Consider the following 24,996-nt stretch of genomic DNA (forward strand, 5'->3'; position numbering starts at 1 on the left):
TGTGTCTGTGTTGTTTTATGCATTTACATAAAACAAGTAATCCCAAAATAATCACCATTCAAAATGAATAACAATAATGAGACAAATAAAATTGTAGAAAGCTAGAATAATTGGTTGTCTGTTATAAAATACAGTATTTCAATTTTGATAGTGTCTATTTACAGAAGAAGTCATTAGGAAGAAAAAACAAACTGCAGTAATAGTTACAGTCGCTGTCACTCTACAACCAATGTAATGTTTTCATTCAAAAGCATATTATTGCAGATCCTCATGTGCTTTTTAGCCCCCAAAACACACTCAGTATACACCCATGATTATGTACTATAAATTGCTTCCACACTATCATTTTAAGATGTAGTTGTTTAATTAGAAATTTCAATCATCAGGCAAATTTGTTTTTGAAAAAAAAAAAAAAAAAAAAGGTTTCAGCCTTCGTTGTGGAAACTCGGTGGGCATTTCCTCTCCAGCAGCAGGCATATTCAGGCTTCCTTTAACGTCACTGATTCATTACTAGTGTTATCTGGAATTACCACTTCGTCCGGCAAGAATATGGCAAGTTTATCTTTGAACTAGCCGTCTAAGCAGTGGGTTTGTCCTTTAATTGTCTCTTATTCTGAAAAGTCATCTGCAGCACTTCTTCTATGTTCTTGATCAGCTCCTCCAAAAAAAGAAAAGAAAAGAAAAACCCAGTGAATTTAAAGAAATATAAATGAATGATCCATGCAAGCATTATCTTTCATCTGGAACTTAATCAGTAACATTGTTCATTGTGTTCAATAAATGAAGCCCTTTCTAACTGACAACAGCTTCGATAAATATTAAAGTTTCATGGTACAGATGAGGGAAAATCATTGAGTTAACGTGCTACCTTGAAATTGGTTTCTCCTTGGATTTTAGGGGAAGATATCTCCTGATGAATGACTGACAGATTCTGAGCAAAGGTCACCAAGGCTTGCTGGAGATCCTCAGAGACCGTCCTATTAACCACATCCCAAACAAATGAGTTTACTAGTGATCCCCATGTTGCCAGCTAAGAAACAATCACTTTGTTCATCTGATGCTGGTGGGTAAATGAAACCTTCAGCAGATAACATCTTCAGTCTACAGGGTGATAAGCACAGCTTGATTTAACTTTTCCAACCCTATGTAAACTGAAGGATTTCTGTAATAAATTTGTTAAATTACGCTCCACTTAACAGTTTGTAGAGATTTTGATATTTACAAAACCAGAGGTGGCACCTTAATCTTGTTAAAAACTGTTTTTTACTCCCAGTCTTGTGAAGTTTTCCACCCACTTCACTGTCTACAGTCCTCTGCACCAGCTTTTCTGGTTGAACAAGGGGTAAAGCAACATAATCTCTGTGTTCTTTCTCTTACAGAGAAACCCTCAGTTTCATTACAGCTGTATGTGTTAATAAAAGGTTAGTGAAAGCAAATAAATGCAGTTGTTGAGGTTATAGTAGCTGAGGAAAGTTGACTATCATTTATCCTAAAGGTCCATCCAGAGAGAGATCATCTATTATTTATTTGAATACAGAGATACAATTCTACATTTGTTGGCATGTTATTGCTTTCACATATTTTTCTTCACACAATAAACTGTAAATCTGATGCAATAAGTAATACTTACATCATTCCAATGCTGCATCGCTCGCTGCTGTCATAGAAAGCGAAAACGGTGCCTTGCTTCCTCTGAAATTTGGTCAAAGACAATAGTTAAAATCAGAGCACAGCATGATGAACTAAGAGTTAGGTTTTTCATACCTAACAGTAACATCAACATAAACACAAATACAACTCTATAAACCAAGGGTTAATGAAACATGAAAATACCTGTCAAATATCTGAATGTGTACAAAGGATGTACACAAACTTGGCATGTCATGTAGTACTACACATCCACTGACTGAACTACTTGACCAATTTAGTGTGTTATGTTTGAAACAATAAGTAATGTGCACTGAAGATACTTAACCTTTTAGTGACATTCCAGCTGTAGATTAGGATGTAAATATTATTCGGTTGTGCAGTGTGCATTCCAATGTCTTAATGTGACAAACCTAAAGTCGAGGTCAATGTAAGATACTAATGGGGCAAGAAGTCAGTCCTGAAATAATAAAGTGTGGGAGACATACTGTATGTCCGTGTATCCCATGTGTCTCCACAGAAGATTTGTTCAACTTTACTGGTAAAATAAGGCAGGTGCTGGTTGTCATTTTCAGTTTTTCTATTAATATGGCTCTGACAAAAACATGTCCATCTAATCCACCCAGAATGAATCTGATTCTGTGCTGAAGTGCAGCTCTCTGCGAGTGCCATGACTTTACTTTGGTCTTCACATCATTTAAGATACTTTATTGCAACACTCTTCTGGAGTTTTGTTTGTAAAATGTTGGCCTCTGGGAGGATGCAAGATGACAAAAAGCGCTAGCTTGTTAACACTCAGATACACATCTGCAAGGCACGGTTGGGTAGTCTATTTTTACTATTATGGTGAGGCTTTTATTTGTATTAAATACCTACTTGTGTGTATCATGGAGCTATGATTTCAAACCTTCTCTGCAAATCCTGATCAGATAATGGATGAAGAGCTGATAAATGGTCTAAAGCCTCTCTCATACCAGATGAGGTGACATTACAGCCACATTCTGAAAATCCACTTATCTCAGTGGCGGTTTTGTGATGACGGTTTTGGGAACTGTGCTGCGCTACAAACTGTTTTGCTTGCTAGATTGTGAACTACAATTTAAACATTCATGCTTAATATGACGACTGGATGGCGTCCACCAACAGAAAATCTCAAAATGTGACTTTAGTTTAATATGAACTGTATGACGTGACTTTGAAGAGGTGTTAGCTATTGAACTGCTATCTGACAGTGCAGTAAAGTGAAAATGTCATATTTAGGGCACTTGTTTTCTCAGGACGAGACATATGACTATTACATGCTGGCAACATAAACACTCCATGCAAACATAAGACTCTGGCTCCTAAAAACAAAATGACAAACTCGAAGCTTTGAAAAAGACACCTGTTTTACTTTAGACATTGCTCTGTATTCAGCAACCCTGCCGAACCGCACACAGGATCCAGTAGTGAGTAAAACATCAGGTGTATTCAGTGCAAAAGTAACTACATACAGTGTCCTCCATGGAAACCATTGTCTGTCACAAGTAAAACACTTTAGTTGGACTTAAAATGAACAATTAAGAATAATGTGAAAAAAAAATGTAATCATGAATCCGGAAATTTACCTTCACGTTGAATGCAATCCCATGATCCTCACATTTTTTTATGAACACATTATGGTAAAACATGGAAAGGTTTGTATGAAACAAGTGGCTTCCAATGACTGCGTAACAATTTACCACAGAATGCTGTTGGAGAAAATAAAGACACTGAATGTAGGTGTTGATTGTTGGAATTGGTCTTTTTCATTCATCAAAACCAAGTAAAATAATACTTAACTCTAAAACATTTGTGGGTTAGGAATTAAAGGTAATACATTTCTTATAATAGTTGAGTAGAAGTGGCTAATCCACACACGTCCTTTGGGTCACTCATGCGTTCGTGCATGCATATTTTGAATGATGATCACGAGGAACATGTGGGACGCTGCTGAGATGACACGCCAGACATAAAATAAGCTTGATTGTCAGACACCGAGCAAAGACACAACCGTTTGGAAACTGTAAAGTTTTGCATTTAACTTGAGAAAACACAAAAGGACTACCTAATGCACAATATATTTTGCTATAATGGAGGGATTCTGATCATAAGTAACACCAGAGAGGTTGATTACTTAAAAGTGTCATGGCTTTAGAGGATAAAAATGTTGCTGGGTCTTAGCCACCTTTGGGAAACAGAAAGAGCAGCCCTAAGCCACAGCAAGCTCAGGAGATAGGCCATAATTCGCTGTAGAGGTTCTGTGTTTGCACTCGTCAAATATAGGGCCCTTACACAACAATAAAAGTGTCCAGCAGGGATTTAATTGTGTTTGTAATATGCAGGTCCCTGATGGTGGCCACTGCTAAAGCCATTAACAACTGCAGTGGCTCAAATGCTGCAATGAAGCACCAGGCCACCAACTAAATGAATGTTTGATAAAATAATACAAGTCGCAGATTAACAAGCGTAAACTCAGGCATCCTGCTAATAAAAGGGCTCTATTGTTTAAGGCCCGGCACCGGGTTGATGAGGTGTTCAAGCATGCATACACATGCATAATGAAAATGGTATGAATTATTAATGTGTTCATTATTTAGGCTCATCTATCAAAATGATAATGAATTCAGAACCTTAACACCACTGGAGTTCAGTGCGTAATTACAGTATTTAGTTACTGTAGTAGTGCAACTGCTCTGTTAAGACACAGACTAATAAAAAACTGGACGTTTTCTTTCTTGTTGCAGACTAAAACTAGTACAAAACAAGCAGTAAATCTTCATAGACACATACTTTAAGAAACAACATTTAAAATCAATGTTGGTTTTTTTTAAAAACAATAACGTAATCAAAAATGTCATACTTTGGCTCGACCTTGGCGTCTTTCTCTGATTGGTATTGGCAGTTCTAAACATCCTGTTTGCCAGTTCAGAGTTCCTCCAGTCATCATGAGAAGGATCTGGGTCATGGTCAACTGGTCACTGTATGCAATGTCCAGATTAATAGCCCACACCTGCCAACATGACATCATGAACTTTGTATCAGAACGCAGAAAAAACAGACTGTGGATGTAATCATTCCAGTTTAATCTAAAAAATGCAATAATCAAGCACTTCACCCACCAAACCTTGTACAGAGAGGGGTCAGCACTTGTTGATCTTTACAATTTTATCCATGTTGAGAGGCGGGCAAAGGGAAAACAAAGTTACTGGAGTGTGGGTAAGGCGGAAGCGGTGTGTGTGTGTGTGTGTGTGTGTGTGTGTGTGTGTGTGTGTGTGTGTGTGTGTGTGTGTGTGTGTGTGTGTGTGTGTGTGTGTGTGTGTGTGTGTGTGTGTGTGTGTTCAAGTCCTTCCCTGTGGATTCAAACGGCCCTGGGCTAGTTTGCGTGGCTCTGGTCTGATGAGAGGTAAAGTTCATATATGTATAGTAAATGGCATCATTATAAGTATATTAAGGGGTCAAATATGGGCATAGCCTTCTCCTTAAAAGGGGCTCATTTTGCCAGCATAACCTAATAGCCGTGCCCTTTATTCAAAAATGACAAATAAATCACCAGCAAAAGAGTTGTTAATAACTAAGTGGCAGTTGGGTGCCTCCTTTAGCTGCTCCTATTTGTCAAAGTAAACGCTCCTGCCACTGAATGCAAATTGCTGCATGACTGAACCCACAGCGTGTGTAATCTAAGTGCTTTATCTCCACCAGAACATGGACATCTTAACATATATATCTAAAATTCTCTAATTTGTTTCATGTTAAATTTAAATACATTGTGCAGCGCAGCCCTACAGTTAATAGTTCTAATTATCATCATTTTTAATTCAGCGCTATAATACAGCAAAAACGTATAATTTAATGAAGAAAAATGAAAAAACTAAATAAAATGATGTATGACAATTTTGTAAGGATGATGTCAGATTCATTTTGGGTAAAGTGGTTTACAGGAGGTTATGCTCTGAACTACAGGTCTATAGTTTTTCATGATTTTGTATACAACCAAATATGTCAGTGCATATTAGATGTTATAACGGTATAAGTCTTGCAATGAATACACATAAAGGCAAAAATATACTGCACATTCAGGAGTTCAGCCAGATTACTGTACTGTGGATGTACAGTAGCCACTACTGGGTAGATGTAAGTTTTTATGTATCGGGCATACCTGGGTCTGAGCTATGGACACACTCCACTCAACTCAACTCCAGAAAAACTCATACTCCTATGTCCCATTGTCGCTCTTAACAAAGCGGTGGGAAATGTAAGCCTGGATTGTACCTTGTTTTCTATTGCCTTGCATTTTCATTAAAAATCCTGGTGCTGCAGCTGGGGCCCCACTCTTCCACAATGTGAGGAGTGAGTGCAAGGGCAAACATATGTGACCCACTTCTTCCCATCAAATAAAGTAGGCAGCTTTTAGCAACAGGTTTGAATCTAAATTGATGTTTAAATCCAGACACATTTGCCCGTGTGGCTCTCCCCCGTCTCAGCTTTGTGTGTGTTGGGAGATGGTTAAGAATCTGTCATTAATGTCCCTGCCTCTATTGAAGCACATGCTGTTTGATAGTCCATCCGTATTTATGCTGTCAGTGAATCCCTTTCAATTTTGTGTCGGTACTGGAGATGAATATTAATTTTTAAGACTGTCATATCATTTGCAACAGTTAAAGAAAGGGATGGATTCTGACCTCACCTGTATAAGAAATTACACTTTCTCCACTTTGAAGTGACAACTTAGTGAATAGAAGAATAATTAGGTTTGATTAAAAAAAAACAGTGACATAATTTTATTACAAATTTCCTTTTAAATAAATGTATTCCTGTCCATGTACGTACAATAAGAAAGAGATACGTTTCTGGGTTTTAAATCTAGCAAGACCTAAGATCTAAATAAAGTTAAGCTAAGATTAGAATATTTTCATGTACATATTGCAAAATTATCATCTAATTCAGAAGATACTACCTTGTAGTTGAAAGTACAATTTTAATGCTGCAAGTGAATGATGAATTCAGTTACTTATAAAGTTTCAATAGGCTTTGCAGACTGCTGTATTACTTTTTCCTTTAAAAAAAAAAACATCCTTAGCAAAGATTTTACACGTTTGTGAAACTATATAACTCCAGAGTTTTCCCTTCTGCATTGTCTGCATTTTTAGTCTTTTTTAAACCTCATTATAAACAAAGCATTTAATCTTCCAGCTCTGGATCAATAGGCAGTCAATGTAGCCACATGTTGGGAGCAGAGGTTAAACCATCATAAACCAATCCATTTCAAATATCATAAATCATGAAGCTTTCAACCAAACTTAATCCTGACAAAGCAGATAAGGCGTCTTGCTTTCAGAACATGATACAATTGAACAGGTAACCAGTTGGGGGTTAAACACTGACAGTGTTTCCACGTGAAGCTGTCAAATCACTTTAGAATGGCCTATTGTGTGAAAGATAGCTGCTTCTGAATTTTTCAGTATTGTAGGGTTAAGGGGCAAGCTATAAATGGTGGCATCGGTGTATCGACACAATAAGACCTGACAGTTTATTAGTTGGCCTTGTGACACATTTGGTCCCTGTGTCCACAGTTTACCTTATCTTGTTTTCTGGATCCCAAGGGAGCAGGATATATGGGAGACACGTATCTCTGATTCAGCTTAAAATTGATCTTTTCCAACAATATGATGAAAAAGAGAGCTCTCACAACATGTGGGACATCAGGACAGGTCTTATTTATCAAGGCCACCTAAGCTAAGGTCTTCTCTTTTAATGTTTGTATCTCACCTTCTGTTCCAGGGTGCTGTGGTCCAAAAAGGTAGCAAGGCCCACAGAGACATAACCTACAATGAGACGCTGCAGACAAGCCTGACCCACACGCATGCAGATGGAGTGCAACTGCTCTGCATGTACAGAGGTCTGAGGGACGGTGGACCCTGCAGGCTCCAGGTGACAGGAGCCGTGGAGCTGGTCTCCACACGACACCATGGTCACCTCACCTCCTGGCTCCAGCAGCAAATCTACTGTCAGATAGGTGACACTCTCTGAAGGGGGGGCTGCCTCCAGCACTCCACCTATAAAAGGAGAGACAGAAGACAGATAGCTAAAATACACTCAACCTGGACTCATAAAACATCTGGTTAACAACCACCAGGAACATTCTTTCATTTTAGTTCACATAAGCGACAACTGGGAACTACAAAGCACATAGAAAACCCATATTCCATGAAGCTGGAGTTGCAGGTGAATAGTATTCAGTGTTTGACAATAGGTGCCTGACCTTGCCTGAGGAAGGACTTTAGGAAGCAGGCCCAAGTGGGATAGCAGGAGGTTTTAGCTGGCTGCGCGTAACGGGCCAGCCATTCTGGAAGCACATTTAAAAATCTGAGCTGTACAGACTCCTATTGAAACAAAGCCAGGGTGTACACATTAGTTATTAGTTGAAATCCCAGTAGCAATATATACTTGGACATTGTGTATGTTTTTTTTTTTCTAATAATTTGACTCAAAATAACAAGTGAGATTTACTTAATTCTCCCCCTTTATCAAGCTTTGTCGGTGTCGACCGCACTAGCAGAACATTCTGTGTTATCCGGATGACTCTGGTGACTGCTTGTTATCCCTGAAACCTTGGTGGCTGCTTCAATTTCTGTGTGAGTGTCTGATAGATACTGCAGGAGGGTCTATCTGTGAGTGACAGCCTATTATCAAAAGGCCTCAGGAGCCTAATAGCGTTAACTCACAGCCTTGAAGCACCTGCCCTCAATAACAACTCTCTCCACTGGGCAGCTGATGAATACCTAAGCTAACCCCATCTATCTGGGGATCAATCAGGGCTTGACTAGGATCGATATCACTCTTGTTTCTGTAACTACGAAATGCAATAATGGTTTCACTTCTTAATTACGCTGTTAATTTCTAACTTTTGTTTGAGTTGTCCTTTGAACAGTTTAGTAACTCCAGTACACACTTTTCTCATTCAATGTCGTATGTAGTTTCACTAATTACACATCCTCCATTAAACCTTTTAAGATATTTTTTCAAATGTATGTATTTATTTGCCGGTCCATACCCTTTAATTGGTGACATTTAGTTAACTTTACTACTTCTTTCAAATAAATTCTGAGTTTTAACTATGTAATAATGTGTACCAAATCTATACAGAAATCCAATTTACCCATAGAATATAAAATAAATAAAAATCTGTGAAATATGAGAAAAATCCAAAATTAGATGACATTTTTGTTCTTTCTTTGAGCCAACTAGAGCATTACTTTGTTTTGAGAATATGCTGTCTGGCTTCACTGGAGACAGGACCAGAGATTATGTTGTTGATATTCCAGTCATGTAACAGTCATCATCATATTCAAGTACTGTAAGAGGCGAGGTCAAATGCTACACCGTGATTCCCACTACACAAACCATAAAGCAGACAATGGTGCGGCAAAAAATGTAAGGGAACGGTTGTCATTCTCAACGGAAGAGCAAGCTCACCCCAGGACTTTGCCTATGCAGTCCACAGGAACAGCGGGGCAGGAAGAAGAGAAAGAGAGGCATTCTGCAATAAATTATTTGGACTTAAACTGCGTACGCTGCACTGTGATAGGATTCAGCCTTTGCTTGGTGTCCATATCAAGCAGAGCAATCTGATCATAAATAAAACAGATGTTCCCCTGCCTCTTTGATTACCTTTTCATCTCTCCATTGCATAGTGGAGCAATTCGGAAAATACAATAAGTCCAAGGAAACAAGAGGATAAAATCTGGCTGGTTAAACATTTTGCATGAATATTTATTTTCTGTGACACTGTCCTATCAAAGCATTAAAAGAGACCATTTACCTCAAAAGAAGAAAAAAAATACTTAAATTCAAGTTAACTCTATTAAGGCAGGTCATTAGATATTTAAAATTCAGTATGCAATCAAAGACTGCACAATATTAAGTCAGAAAACATCTGTATTAAATATATATCTATCTCTTTAGTGTTAGTGATTATTAAATGACCCATTTCGTTGACAAACCTAACCTAAATAAGGTGTTGCTCAAGATCTGTTTGTACACAGCGTGAAAAAAAGAAATACTCCATCTGTTGAAGCTATTAGGTGTAATTTTTACCCTCTTGTGCCTAATGATCCATATGCAAGCTGTGTGAGCGCTTAAGTGTGTGTATGGCCCCCTTTAGGCTTTGCATGGTTGCAGATCTACATGTCTTTAACCTCTCTCTGTGTAAATGCTAAAAGAGGCCTGGGGGCTTTCTTCAGGCTGAAACATTGTGCCGGGAGCTGTGGGCCTCTCAATATTTTGAGAAACACATGTTTTCATGGACTACTGTGGAAGGTGCCATTAATGCAGATGAAATAGCTTTTCCTCCTTTTTGTATCCTTTTGGGCTTTGTTTTGCACGGCCAGAAGGGATCTTATTGTTGATTTTTACTCTGAAAGACCACATGGTATCTGTATGAATCTGGCTTTTTCATACTGATCCCTTCAGAACAAGCAGTAATTAAAAAGATGCACACGGACCAACTGTATTCTTTAATCCGCATTTAAAATGATTCGTTGAAAGTGAATGAACTACCACTTGTATTTAAACATTTTCACTTTAATCATTACCATTTGTTATTTATTGGTAAATGTTTATTTTTCCTCAATAACTGATAATTGAAGGAATATTACAATGTTTCACGTGAGCATTTGTTTACAATTAATCACCAAATTACAACTTGTTTTATGAACACAGCTTTTAGAAATACATTTTCAAATATTTGGAAGTGTGAGTCTATCTTATTCACAATTTGTATCATTATTGTAACTAGGGTTTCTTTTTTGTAGAATGCAACTTTAATGAGTGTTAAATGTCAAAATATACTTAAAAGCTTTAACAAGTGTCTATATTGTCTGCTGTTGACACAGTAATATGTTGTGTTCTCTTTCAGCATAAAACACCATATTGGCATCTTAAGCATCAACTAATACAACAGCAGGGCAACATAATGTATTCAATACAATTTAGGAGAAAACAGAGTTGCAATAATAAATTGTGCAATGAAGAGCACAGGATGTGGGCTTTGCTTTGATTAAAAGAGCAAGGTGTAGAATAAAGGCCAGTGAGAGTGTTGTGTCCATATGGCCCAGGAGCCCTAAGGCTGTCGGCCTGCACTGGGGGACTCGGCACTCTTCCCTTTCTATGGGACCCCAGCTGGTGAAAAAAAACACCATTTACTTTCCTGTGCAGCCTCATCCACCATTATGGACCTTGGCTGTGGCTCAGCCACTCTCTGCCATAATTAACAGCACCAAAGCTACAACAATTAGAGCCCCGCACCATGCATACACTACGAATCAAAGAGCAAGCTAATAGGAATGAAACAGAGTGAGCCATAAGAAGCTTGAGATGAGTGCTGTTCTTTCAAATGGAATAAAAAGTAAAATCGTTGTGCTCCAAGCCCACAATCATTAGCCTGTAATTAGTTTACACAAAGCTCCTAGTTAAATGGTAAAATGCGGTAATTAACACATGACAGAAAATCAAAGGCTACTTTGTAAGCATATGAGAAATAAGAGCCAGGGGCTCGGAAGCGGTGTACAAACTGCATCTGAAACAAATGAATGGTTTACCATTGATTAGATATGTTTTCTTTGTTTTGAGAAGGTCTGAAATTAAATTAAAATGCATTATTTGTGGAGAAAAAGTGTTAACGCATGTAAAAGACTCAAACCTACCTAATGAGTGTTCAGGTGGTAAACAAAAATATAGTTTTCAGTGTTTAAAGCAAGAACCGCAGATTAAGACTAGAACATCTACTCATAAAGATGAAAAGGTTAGTCTTTCAGTGTACTTTCACAACACAAGTCTATACTCAATATAGCATATATAGGAAATCCTTTGTTGACCAATTGCATCTACTTCGATTTAATTGACATTGCCAATGAGTTAATGAGATCAACATGCATAATTACTAATTTATATAGACATGAGCATGTAATCTAGAAACTTGTGGGTTCAGTAAAGCTGCCCAAGCATCACAAAGACCACTGACAGACATAAAATTTACCAGAGGTTAATTAAGAGTGTTATAAGGCTCTGAATACTTATGTAAATGGCCTATTTCGGTCTTAGTATTACCATCAGTGGTTATGCTTTCATTGCCCCCAACACACTAACTCTAAGTGCGTCTCAGGAGTAGAAAATGGCCTTTTGAAACACAGACACTCAAAGCAGGGTTTACAAAGCCAAAAAGTGCAACTGCTACACTGATACAGCTATTTGTGGCCAAACAATAACATCCCATTGCCCACTGTGATCAGCACTTTTGGTCTTTTATTGCTAGAAGTGAACTTTTTTTTTTCTTTTTTAATTGTATTCTTGGAACAAAGAACACTGTATCAGTCTTAATACATAGCTATTACTGTAAAGTTATCGTATCTAGTTATATAAATATCTAGTTTTAAAGTATCAAAGGTCACATTGGTAAGTAGTAATTTACTTTACTCACAAGAGTAACTTGGAAGTAACCATAAAGACATAGCATTAAAAATAAAAAATAAAAACATTTTGAGGAGGAGAAATAAGGGAAGACAATAAAAAATGGAAACAGTATGAACACAAACACAAAATTTAAGTAAATTAAATATACAATTGGTGAGATGTAATTGTATAAAATGTGCTTTACAGAATTTTACAATATCTTAAGCCAAGGAAGGATATGCATGAGCCTTGAAGTCACAGTTTTACCTGAATCCATTCTGAGGCCCATAGATCAGGACTATAACGATGATACTGCTGCAGGGCCCAGTTAAAGCAGCTGAGATGGCAAACATCACAGTATGCTGTGCCGCGGCCTCCGTGGTCAGAGTTCGTCTTAAAGAGCCAGCGTTTGACAGTGATGTTTTCAGTCAAAAGCTTCACTAGTGTTTCATGAAGCTGAACCAAGAAAGGAAATTGTGATGACAAACCAGATAGTACAATCGCAAATTAGGGGAAACAAAAAGAAAGTCTTCCTCTGTGTTAATATACATTTACTCTGCAGTAGGATGGTCGTGTCATTGTCCATTTTAGTGTCTGACCTGATTTAGTGAGTAGACATCTCCTTGACCTGGTGGTACATCAACCTTTGCCCCAGCAAAAATCCTCCTCTTTTCAGAGTTGGAGCTGTAGAGTTGTGAAACAGCTGGTTCTGGACCCAAGATTGGCACACCCAACTCATTAGCCACTGCCAAGTCATCCGCATGTGCCACTCTACCCACTATGTAGGCCTGCTTCCCCAGTATCAGGTTTTTGATACGCTTCAGGGTGCATGGACTGTATTTCAGCAGCGTGGACAGACACATGTTATGGGTCTGAGAGAAAAAAGGGGGAAAAATTACAGCTGGAACTAAGCATTATTTTGTGTCTTTAAAGGGTTGTTTCTTGACCTGATTTATCACTTTGTACACACAACGGATCTATTATGGAGATAGCCAGCAGGGTTTTGAACTCTCCTGTATTCCAGCAGGTTGAATTGATAAAAGCTGCCTGTGGGAGGCCTCCCCTATCCTTCACATCTTTAATGTGTGTTACCAACGAGCTCCTTGGGAATACAACTAATTACTTCACATCTGTATTTATTTGATCCACATGGAATTATCCCTTCTGTCAACTGGCAGAATGCGCTGCCAGCCAGGGGTAGCAGTGATTCATCTAAGCAACAACTCTGGAACAGTTTAACAACAAAACAGCAGGAAAATCAATAAAGAGAAATGAAGAAGAGGACATCATGTAGCACATTCAACCTAGCACATAAGGATCTAAAAGGATGGATAGAGTAGCTGGATGTAAAAATACAATATAGCCACTCTATGGTTTTATTGTAGTGAGGTAAACAAAACAACCCTGATGTAATAAATACTTAAATAAACCAGCTAAAGTTTAATTATTTTCTGAACACCAGCTCCAGGCAATTACAGATGTTTTAATTAGCTATAATTTAATACAGCTGTACTGTGTTTACTTCAAAACAACACAAAAGTTTAGTTTCAAAGGTACTAAAATGCACAGAAAAATATTTAACACCCTGTAGGTCCCTTAAGACAACTGCCCAGGAACACCCCGCTCTACTACCCTCTAGAGGAGATTTATCAAAACTACAAATGCTTGTGGCATGCTGCAAATCTAAGAAGTACACATTGCACATTGCTATTTGCAAAGAAATGAGTGGATGTGATCAGCCTTACAGGGAAATAATCTACAGCCTCGGGTGTGAGAACGATAAAGCGTCTCTTGCAGGGTGGAGCCTGAGAGGTGCTGGTACCAGCTCCATAGGTAGCTTCACCACACTTTAGAAGCCTGGTGTAATACTGCACAATGTCATCCCCCAGACGAGTCGGGCATATGAAGATTACATCCACATTTTTATCTGCAATTAAACAATGAGACCTTTAAAAAATGCATATTTATCAGGCAGACCCCTCTGAATAGAACTTCTTACCTCTAACATCACACAATCGGCCTATTTGGAGGTTCTGCAGGATGTCATATGTCCTTACGTTCAGTTGCTGGCTCTGAGAGTATCCTGTGAGAGAAGGGTCACACAAACTTATAATCATCTCTAACTGGATACAAATCTACAAGTCTGTACAGCCACCTTCACAAACATGTAAGTAGACCTGGGAGTAAGGGAGTTAAGTCTAATCACACTGTATAGCAATTCAATGATTAATTCAGTTTAATAACTAGCAGGTGCACCGGCTGTCATGTGCAGGGAGTCCTGTTGCACCATGTCCAGCCACAACTGAACTACATCCTGTGATACCACCAGGATTTTAGCCCATGCATGTCTGGATTTCTGCCTGAGAGAGAATCCTCTACTGAATCAAGGTAATTAAATGATTGGATTCATGCTAATTAACAACAATGGGGTTCAACTTTCTAATTATCCTTGCTCACACAGCACTCTCTGTAGCCACCCCAAGTGCAAATAAAGCATTCCATCTGCTAGTAATTAGCCTTAATAATTTTAGACAATCGCTCAATGATTTACAATGCACATGCCTAATCACAGCGTAAATGTGAGTGCTGTGGAGAAATCAGAACAAAAACTGATCACAGCTTGCACTACGCACTTAGATGAAAATGCAGCTCTTTTTTTTTCTCTTTTGTATGTGTACGTTACCTGCCTGTGGTTTTTTTTACAGCTGTGAAAAAAAAACCTTTCTGCTTCTTGTAAATATTCAATATATTCAACGTAATGGTTTTTCATTAGCTTGATCTGCAAATTAAATGGCAATTGAGACTAAATTGTTCAGTTCCCTGGCAGAGGGACCGTCATCATCCGGTGAGTGCTTTCCTGCAGAGAGTCGTTTGAACAAGACAGAGTGTCGGCACCAGGGCCACAGGCTGGGGCAGCAAAGTGGTGAGACTGGGGATGAATGCTTTGATATCGAATGTATGTGTCTGTGTAGGTGTGTGTGTGTGTGTGTGTGTGTGTGTGTGTGTGTGTGTGTGTGTGTGTGTGTGTGTGTGTGTGTGTGTGTGCGGCAGTCAACGAAAGCTACCTAATGAAGGGATGTGGATAATGGTCCTCTTGGATGACTGGATGTGTTTCCAGTTGGCTGCCAGATGCTGGGGACAGAGAAAAGGCACAATCAGGAAGGGGACTGGCTGAGCATATACACATTAGCACACACACACACACACATGCACACATGCACAAATCATCACATCGCAGCATAGATAAAACACACCAAACCAATCTCTCTCTAGGCACACAGAAACGAACCAAGCATAAAATACCACCATAATTAAATTAAGCGTTTACTTCGAAAACATCTTCTCACAATTAATTCGATCAGCAAGGTACATGATGCTCTTGCCAGGGGAAGATTAGCAGGCTTAATTAACAGGGTATGAATGTTTAAAGAGTGAGAACATAGATTTAGTGCATGTATACACATGCAAGGATGTTAAAACTAAATGAACTTGTAGACACTAATTAATATTATGTCAATGCTCTAAAAGATGTTCAGGCCAGATGACAGCACAGACGTGACACCTACTCTGAATGGGAATAGATATTACACATCCAACACAATTGTGCTGACATACTTTCCTTCTGTCTGAGGCAACAAAATGCAAATAATTTAATTTACTTTATATTATATATTTTGTCATGACAGAAACAACTTAAATATTTAGAGATGAATTTATTGCTTTTGTTTTAGCAGCAATTTAGACAATTAATAAAAGCCATACAATTTAAGAACCCACAATGTTTTTAACCTAGCATTTTTTAAAGTGATATTTAACAGTATTGAATTAAATTGAATTAACCTTGGTAGAGAGTAATTTGCACTCTATTAGGAATCATGGATTCTGTAGCTATCTTTAAGGGTTTCAGATGTATAAGAAGAATTTTGATCATCTTTTTATTTTAAGATTGAATATCACAACTACATGTTTTAACACACCTCTGCTAATTGGGCAAAGTGTTTTGAGATATCTTCCCACTCATCTCTATTTTAAAGTATTTTAAAAGCAGTCGCTGTGGCATCTTTATCAATTTAAAACACTTCTTGAGGCATTAAAGACTTTGTGCTTCTGAAAATCTTTACGCAGCACCTAAAACCGATTCTCCAGTTTGTGGCTCAGTGGAAAACAGAATGTAAATGTAGGAAATCATTTTTATTAGCCCATTATATTTGAAGTATTTTAGTTTACTAAGATTAAGAGTACGTACGGTTAGTTTTCAGACAGGATACAGTATGTGCTGTGTATAGAGCTTTGGCAATGCATCAGAATAGAGCTTAAATATAAACATCACCTGTGTTCTGCTTCGATTATTCTCCAGCTGACTCAACCGGCGGGCCTTCAGGGCGCTCCTGACACGATGCGTCTGATTGTGCATTAACCATGAGATGCTGATAACGCCCACTGCCCACTTGCGCCTGCGGAGGCTCAGGTTCAACACTTTGGCTAAATAGCGCCTCCAGCAGGACTGGACGCGGATGGCGGCTGCCTCAACGCCTCCCTCTCCTTTGTACCGCTGACCGGGGCGTGAAATTAGACTTAATACTTCCTCCTGATTTTCAAGCACTGAGAGGAGAGTGTTAACTGAAGGGGCCCTTCTCCAACCATTATCCCAACAATGGCTTAACTCCACAAGCCGTTCTCCGCTCACTTTAGCTAAAGGCACAGAATAGTCCCTGAGCAGTTCTTTCAGGGCCCTCAGTATGTGAACAACACGGCTCCAGCACAAACTAAAGCTCTGCTTGAAGTGACAGAAATCTGTGGCCACTGGGTCGATGTGTCCCTTTATGACTGTGAAGGGGTATTTGGTGATGTTTACAGGAACTTCCTTGAGTGTATTCTACAAAGCACACATGAAACAAGGGAAAGGGAAACAAATTCACAGCAATACCAATAGATGTATGTTGTTTTTTTTTTTGTCTGCTTTTATTCATTCATTTTAAAAGCCATTTAACTCGTTAAAATGAGTTGTCCTACCTGAGGGCATTCAGGGATAACACTGCTGGTGTCCTTCACTTTGCTCCTTTGATCCATGTGCTTGGAGGCTTTGCAGTGAAGAAGTGCCTTGCTGATCCCGAGAAGCCTGCATTCATCAACGTTCCTCAAACAGGTGGATTGGGAGTCACTTTGCCATTTTGGGTGCTTGTGGTACCTGGAATTTAATCCTATGAGACAAAAATAGACAGGTTCACAGGTACGTGACTGATGAATAGTATCCACAGTCAAATCTGTCTCTATTCTTCAAAAATGAATAAGGTAGTTAAAACAAATGGCAATGTAAACAGTTGGAGGCAGCAAGAGAGTTAAACAGACGAAGGAGAAAAAACAAGTGAATAAATAAAGTTGCAATTTCGTTTTTTCCTATTTAGCGAAACATTAAATTATCTACAATAATACCAATCAGTAACATCTGTATATTTTTTAACCTTCAGTATCTTTGTGACATATTTCCCCCAATAAATCAGCGAGATAAAGTCATGCATAATGTATAGTTTCTGGCAGTGTCTTTAGAGTGCTGACCTGGTTTATAAGGGTGTGAATCCTCCCCGAGTTGAAGAGAAACAGACTTTTGCTGGACTGCCATACAAACCATGTTTGATTGTGTAGCTAAATAACAATTCAAAAAAGACACACGAAAATGATTAAAACATTATGCTTTTCCTTGTGTATACATTAATAAAAGAGATTCCTATTGATATTATAGTTTGCTACTAATGTGGAGGTATTGGATTGACAAAAGAACCATAAATAGGAAACAAATGCCAAGTAGTCATGAGTATTTGTCCGCAGTGTAAAAGAGCTGAGGTGGTGGTGAAATGCCAGTCAACCTGTCCCAGTGTCATCGTCAGGTACAGACAGCAAGGAATGTCCCTTTGGTTTGGCAGCCGACGCCAGACTGACAGAACCAACAAGTTTTCTGGGGTGTTTAACCTGAAAATAGAAGATGTTCATGGACAGAGGTTGTACATACCACAAAAGTGAAACCCAAACAGTTTTACCTGCATATATTGATGTTATTTACAGTGACAGAGGCCTGACACATAAAAATAAGCAGACCCCGTCAAGATACTAACATTTTAGTTGACGATTAATTATTTTCTTGTTCAAAGCTTTACCTTAATATAAGAAGCTTACACTGATAGTTTAACATTGTGGCTAACCTTATAGGGTATAACAACCTTTCTTTAAAAAAAATAAATATTGCATAAAGAAAGTGACTTCATGCTATATAGGCTTTCCAATCAAAAACGGTTCACAGTACTTATGTAATGAAGTCAGCAGTTGACAGGAACGAAACAAATTTTCTCCGTCTGATCTCTGTTTTCCTGCTCTGCCCAGCTGGTCTTCAGTAAGAGGGTCCCCCCTTCTGATCCAGGTCTTGATTCAGGTTTCTTCCCTCTTAAAGGGGAGTTCTTCCTGCCACTGTTTGGCTTAAGGTTTTTCTCCCACTAGGGGAGTTTTTACCTGCCATTGTTTATGTAATAATTGCTCGGGGGTTTATGTTCTGGTCTCTGAAAAGATCCCAGAGACAACTTCTGTTGTAATAGACAATGTATAAATAAAATTGAATTGAATTGAATTAAAATAATTGTAATTGTATGAGTCATTATTATGAAAGGTCTCTTGAGAGCTTTAGCATTTTATTTGAGTTTTTCTTTCCTGTCTCAAAATATATTGTATTTTTTGAGTTTAGGAAGGCACTAAACATCATTTAAACTAAGACAGCCATGAGTTTGAAAAAAAAAAAATTCTAGATGAATAATAAAAACCTAGATACTATCAATATTATGGATACTTTACTATGAATGGGTTAAAATTATTATTTTCTTATTTTATTCTTAAAAGATCTGTAAACTATAACTTACATGTTAAAAGTGGCATATACTGAAAAATATCATAAAAATGATGTCTAAGCCTTTAAAGCCGTGAAGATATTCAAAAGGTTCACAACTCATAAAACTCCTCCAGACTAATTTCCGGACATCGTCGTGTCCTTTCATTCGTTCTCCTCAGACCACTGAGCTCTCTGACAGACCAAAGGTAGGAGCCAGGTGCTGCTAGATTCTCCCCTCAAAGGCACACATCTGTTTCAGATGGGGCTGAGAAAAGGTGCCACCTTTTATAAAATTGCTAAAATGCAAAAGCTTATTTCCTGGCACGAGTATGGAGTAGAAAAGAGCTAGACTGAGTTGCAGCAGGCGGCAGCAGGCAGAGAGCCAGTGGTTAGCAGTTGGGGAAGCTACGGCTGTCTTATTGGCATGCTGGACCAGGTAGTCGATTCTGTCTTGAGACAGCTGTAAACCAGTAGCCCATAGCACAGCAATCAGGCGCCTGTTTCTTTAGAAGAATGCTGATGTGCTGCAATCTGGTGCTTTCTTCTCTCTGCGGCCAGCATTTCCATCTCTCTTGAATCAGAGTGACAGTCTTGGCCTCTATTTCACATGTCAGGTACAGATTACCAAAAACATATTGAAAAAGAAAGTGTGTAAAATAAATCTAAAACTAATGTCGACCTTTGCAAAGATTAATTTGTTTCCTGTGATAAGTGCTGGATGGCATCACTAAGCCAAGTGACCTTTATGTCGCAGTCTGTCTGAGCATGAGACTTGAAGCATCTATCCATGCAGGCTAGTGTCATCTCTTTTCACTCCAGTAAAGAGGAGCTATTCAGAGGATTAAGGGAGTTAGAATCAGGGTGATGAAAATGATAAAGCTATACAAGAAACTTTTAAGCCTATCTTATCAAATATTTTCTCCCACAAGCCTTCTGCCCTGGGACAGGTGGGATAGGCTCCAGTCCCCAAGTGACCCCTCAATAGCATGATGCAGTTATAGAGGATGGATGGATAGAATTAATATCAACAAAGACTCTAACTGCCGTGATGAAAATCTGATGGAACAAAAGAAATAACTGGAGGACCTGATAACCTCATTACAGTTCAATATTTCATGTACTCATTTGTGTGAAGCAGTGATATATGCATGAGGGTAACATTTGTCCCAAAATATATAAGACAAACAATTAAAAAAAAACAAACACTTAAACTAAACTTAGCACAAAAAGTAAGGACATTTGTGCCTGGTTGATTACTTCTTTGTTGTAACAATGCTTCTTGGCAATAATTCTTATACAGGAAAGCCTGTTTATTTCCCTTTTAAATTGTGCCACATTAGTAAGGAACTCACATTTGTGGGATGACAAGCAGAGCTGAGGATGTGGGTTGCACCCATGAACAATTTACCGAATCTTCTCTGCCAATATCAAACAACTTATTTTACTGTTGCTGTTGACTCTTGTTTTGAGCTTGTGGTAACCCCAGTTGCTGCCAATCAGGTGCCAATCAGGTGCCAATCAGGCACTTAGGTACCGTAGGTTGCCTTCTACAGAGTTGCAATCAAGGTTTGCAGAACAATATGGCAGATGACTCTGTCCAGACAATCTGGAACAGACTGCAGCCAGCCAATCTCTGGTCTCAAAGGGCTGCCAGGAGGCCTGCGTGACTGCCCTTCACCATCAGGCCTATTTTTGCTGGTGTCTGCAACACGTGCACTGGAACCTGAACATGCGGAGGAACATTATGTTCAGCGATGAGTCCGGATTCTGCCTACAGGAGTTGGATTGTAGGGTCAAAGTGTGGAGAAGGCCCAGAGAACGCCATGCTAATTGCTGCACTGATAAAGTAACATCTTTTGGTGGAGGCAGCGTGATGGTGTGAGGCGGCATCTTCCTCACTGGAAAAAGAAGGCTTGTCATCATTGAAGGCAATCTCAATGCAGAGAGATATTGAGATTAGTTTCTGTAATGAATGTAAATCCCTAATCTCCAGTCTGGAACTGAACTCTATCCTCCTAGATGATAATGCTCGCCCCCACAGAGCAGGGTTTATCAGAGACTACCTCCAGAATTTGGGAGTGGAGAAGATGGAAAGGCCTGCCAGCAGTCCTAACCTCAAACCTGTTTAACACTTGTAGGATCAGGTTGGGCGTGCTGTTCATGCCAGGATGACCAACACAAACACTTTGGCTGACGTCTGACAAATGCTGGTTGAAGAATGGGATGCCACCTCACAGTGGTGTGTGACCAGCGGTTTGTTAAGTGGATACATTGTTAATTTGCCAAATATGTATTGTTTCTTCAAACTTCAATCATCTAAGCACCAAACACCAAACAAGCAGCAATGGCAAAACAAGTTGTTAGGCATTGATAGAGAGGATTTGGCAAATCTTTCAATTTTCCATTTTTCCTCAGCTCTGCTGCACATCCTTACTCATGTGTCACCATTTACAAGGGAAATAAAGAGGCCATGAAGCATTGTTACAAGAAAGACATACTCTACCAAACACAAATTGCCTCTTTGCAGTTCAGATTTAGAAAACTGATGCAAATTAAATGCCATCCCATGTATAGACAGAATATTCATTATTACAAACTCTGGTATGATTTTTTTTTTTTAAATCTGTTGCACTGCTTCCAGGGCAGATGTGATTGAACCTGCAAGTTCCAAAAGTTTATTATGAACCAATTTGGAGAGACTAATAAATCACAACTTTAGCATTTATAAAAAGAATATGGACAGATAGTACATTTCTATGGTCAATAAATGGAACCTTGTTTTTACACACCATGTTAAATTTAGTGTTAATGGAGAACATGCATTTGAATCTACAGTTAAATCAACGCACATTTATGGAAGGTCACTTACTGCACTGGGGCCCCACTTAAGGACATCAGGGAATGATAATGCACATTTCTGATGCACATCGTCTCTGTTGTTTGAGTCAGCAGGAATAGGTGGCAAATGCGGATTTATCTTGTGCTGTCAATACAGATAAAAAAAATGTATTTGAAGGAAGCACTGTAAGAAGATCTTAAAACACTTCAAGCATTTTTATTTCATTGGGTTAACTCGAAACAGGTCAGAAATAAAACTGGGATTAAAAAGATCATCCCTGATCTTTAAGATGGTACAGTACTACTACTACTAATACTACTACTACTACTACTACTACTACTACTACTACTACTGTAATTAACAGGAATTCCGAGCTAATGTCGATAATTACACAAGAAGGAAGAATACTAATATTGATTGATCATAATTTTCAGGCTCTCAGGCACCACACCATTAAAAATAAACATGATTTACAAGTGGAAATAACTGCACGTACGCAGGAACATTTCTGAAAGCTACCGTCAGACATCAAAATAAGTTGTATAATTTCCAAATTAAAGTTATGAGTTGACCATATGAAGAAAATAAGCCATGCGGTCAAAGCTCATTTAAGATGAGTGAGAAAAAAAAAAGCTTTTCATTTTACGCAGCATCACATTTTAAACTGAATGATTTAAATTATTTACATGTAAAAATACATTTAAACATTTAATTTAATGATTTAAAGTATGAACATTGTATTTCTCTGAAACAAAGAAATATTTATTTATTTATTCTACATTGTTTACTTTTGTTTAACCTACATGTTCCAGTATCCCGTGACCCTAAACAGGAATAAGTGGAAGTAAAGAATAGAGGGTATGCATTGACGTCACTTCCCCACTGGACCCCGCCCCCTTACTCGCATTGAGTGGCAAAAACAGCTGCAACTAGTGGAGAAGACGGGATAACAGCTGATTATGGGCTTAAATTATAGGCAGTTGGACTTGACAGAGACCCGTACAGTTACCCCAAGAACCAGTGGTCCATGGACATTAATATTTGGCCACGAATCGAGTTTCCTGATATTTATATGTACTTAAGTTCTACGCCGGGGAAATATACAAAGCAAAGCTTGAAGGCATACAAAAGTCTTGACGCTTAGTCCTACTTCAAGGCAGGATTGGTTGGAGAAATTAAAGTGATGAGGACACCGAACTTTATGATTTGACCGTTTAACGTTCGCTACCCAAAAATCCAACATTACCTGATACAAAATGGGAAACGCAAATCCACGTTTCGGTGCCTGGAATCCAGTTATTTATGCGAATTGCAGCGATCCATTTGTCTAAATCTATGAGTACAGTCGATCCCACAACAGCTCTTTCCCATTTTAGATGTTTTCAAGTGCTCAAACTGAAATTGCCACTCAGTCTTTCTGCCACTCAGTGGGTGTAACCAGCTGTGAAGTCGCATCTGTGACGTCATGCGCATTCCCTCTATAGATGGATGGATGACTAAATGTGTAACAAACTGAAATACTTGAATTTCTACCTTTTCTATCTGATGTGTCTGTTTTGTACTAAAAATGGCTTCTACCTTTTCTCCAGGTGATGCTTCAGGAAGGCCCTCCTTTTGTCGATACACATCTGGGATACTCTTGAGGGAAGGTTCCCTGTGTAAAGTCTTTCTTTGAGGGTCAAAATCCCCCATTATCTTAACGTATAACAACTCTCAACACATTCATTTATAGTTAAATCAATATAATGGTTTCGGTAAATAGTGCCAACTGAGGTTCAGCTTCTCCTCACTTACCAATTAGACATTTTCACTGTCTCTTTTTGTAAGTCTTCAATGTTTGGAAGAACCAGATGCTGTTTATACTCTATTTTCAAATAATCCTCTGCTCGTTTCTGTTTAAAAGTAAGAATATGTTTTAGTCTGACGTCTGTTTCATACAATTGCAGTCAGTGTGTATTAAGCAAGCAGTTTTCTCACCCGGATGCTGCTCTCGATCCTACAAATGGCATTGTCCAGGGCCTCAAAGTCCAGCATTGTGCCTCTCTCGCTGACTGGGATCCTTTCAAGACTAGATCTGAGTTGTCTCAAATCATTATGTACCTGCAATACAGGTATGAGTCTGAATAATTAACATTTCAGATCAGAATTGTCAAGTACCCTAAGTTAGTTGCATGTTAGTTACATGTTAGTTGGATGTTGTTGTAGTGTAAGTTCGAGAAATGATCAAAACAAGTTCTGAGATATAATTTGACATTAACCTGAAGTTAGTTTAGGTCATCTAATGGACCTAAAGATAAGATAATAAGATAAGATAATCCTTTATTTCTCCCTCAATGGGGAAACTCACATGTTAGCAGCAGTACACTTAACACACACATGCAGGGAAGGGGGTAAAAAATAAAAAGTAAAAAATTAAATATATATATAATTACAAGATATAGACAGTATAGGATTGCATATGCATATTCCTATGCGCATTCCAATGGAAATAAAACTAGTGCAAAAGACAAATAAAACTGAAAAAAAGCAGGTAGAATGAGTGTGAGGTAGACCGACAGATATTGCATAAATATTGCATAAAGACATTACCTGAGCTAAAACTGCTCCCGCCTTATCTTCATTTTTATCTGGGTCGGACATTTTCTACTTACGGTCTGACAGTTTTTACAGCGCGTCAACTAATGTTACCATGGCAACAAACTATCGCCGATGAAAACTCTTGAAACAGTACTTGTAACCACGACGACGACAGGTTCCTGAGCTCATTTTGTTCTGGAAATTTACTTTAAGGCAGCCGCCTGCTTGCAACACCTGACAGAAGCGTTTGGTACACCTACAATTCCCTTATTTTTATTACCGTATGACCATCTTTAGTGTTCTCTGGAAATCTATAAAAAAATATACCATTAAGTGCGTCTGTATAGCCTGAAAGACAACGTAGAGGGCTAAATTTGTACATATTTTTCAAACGCTATCTGGGAGTTTCTCCAAACTTTTTTTTGTTTATAAACATGTATTTAAATGAAAAATAAAAATTTAACCAATTAAACAAAGAAAAAAAAGAAATATCATAGCTCTTTAAGCCTAAATTATGGTTCCGTGTTAAATCGACGCAAGTCTACGCCGTAGGGTACGGCGTAGGGTACGCGGCGACGCGCACCGTACGCCGTAG

General features: G+C 38.5%; 1 protein-coding gene across 1 annotated transcript; it reads right to left on the reverse strand.

Annotated features, from left to right (window-relative positions):
• Positions 1-135: 135 nt before the first annotated feature.
• On the reverse strand, positions 136-24,577 carry iqch (IQ motif containing H). Its single transcript, XM_061722782.1, has 20 exons — positions 24,414-24,577; positions 23,802-23,924; positions 23,619-23,716; positions 23,403-23,478; positions 17,979-18,081; positions 17,671-17,757; positions 17,128-17,315; positions 16,445-16,990; positions 15,180-15,246; positions 14,114-14,197; positions 13,860-14,041; positions 12,714-12,986; positions 12,382-12,570; positions 7,928-8,048; positions 7,435-7,721; positions 4,529-4,678; positions 3,255-3,377; positions 1,631-1,692; positions 869-977; positions 136-658 (listed from the first exon to the last, which is right to left on the reverse strand). Exons 1-20 carry the CDS (start codon positions 24,462-24,464, stop codon positions 578-580), a joined length of 3,000 nt encoding a protein of 999 aa, XP_061578766.1. The 5' UTR covers positions 24,465-24,577; the 3' UTR covers positions 136-577.
• Between the last annotated feature and the right edge of the window lie 419 nt (positions 24,578-24,996).

Source organism: Cololabis saira, chromosome 5 (assembly GCF_033807715.1).
Source record: "Cololabis saira isolate AMF1-May2022 chromosome 5, fColSai1.1, whole genome shotgun sequence".
NCBI classification, from domain to species: Eukaryota; Metazoa; Chordata; class Actinopteri; order Beloniformes; family Belonidae; genus Cololabis; species Cololabis saira.

Bases quoted from the DNA above. Each gene is read 5' to 3' on its own strand.
- iqch (XM_061722782.1), bottom strand. From the start codon at position 24,464: ATGTCCGACCCAGATAAAAATGAAGATAAGGCGGGAGCAGTTTTAGCT. The intron at 18,082-23,402 runs GTAGAAGCCATT...TTCTATTTTCAG, and splicing joins AAGCATCACCTGGAGAAAAG to GTTAAACACCCCAGAAAACT. The intron at 12,987-13,859 runs GTAAGGCTGATC...TTTTTCTCTCAG, and splicing joins AGGCTGTAGATTATTTCCCT to ACCCATAACATGTGTCTGTC.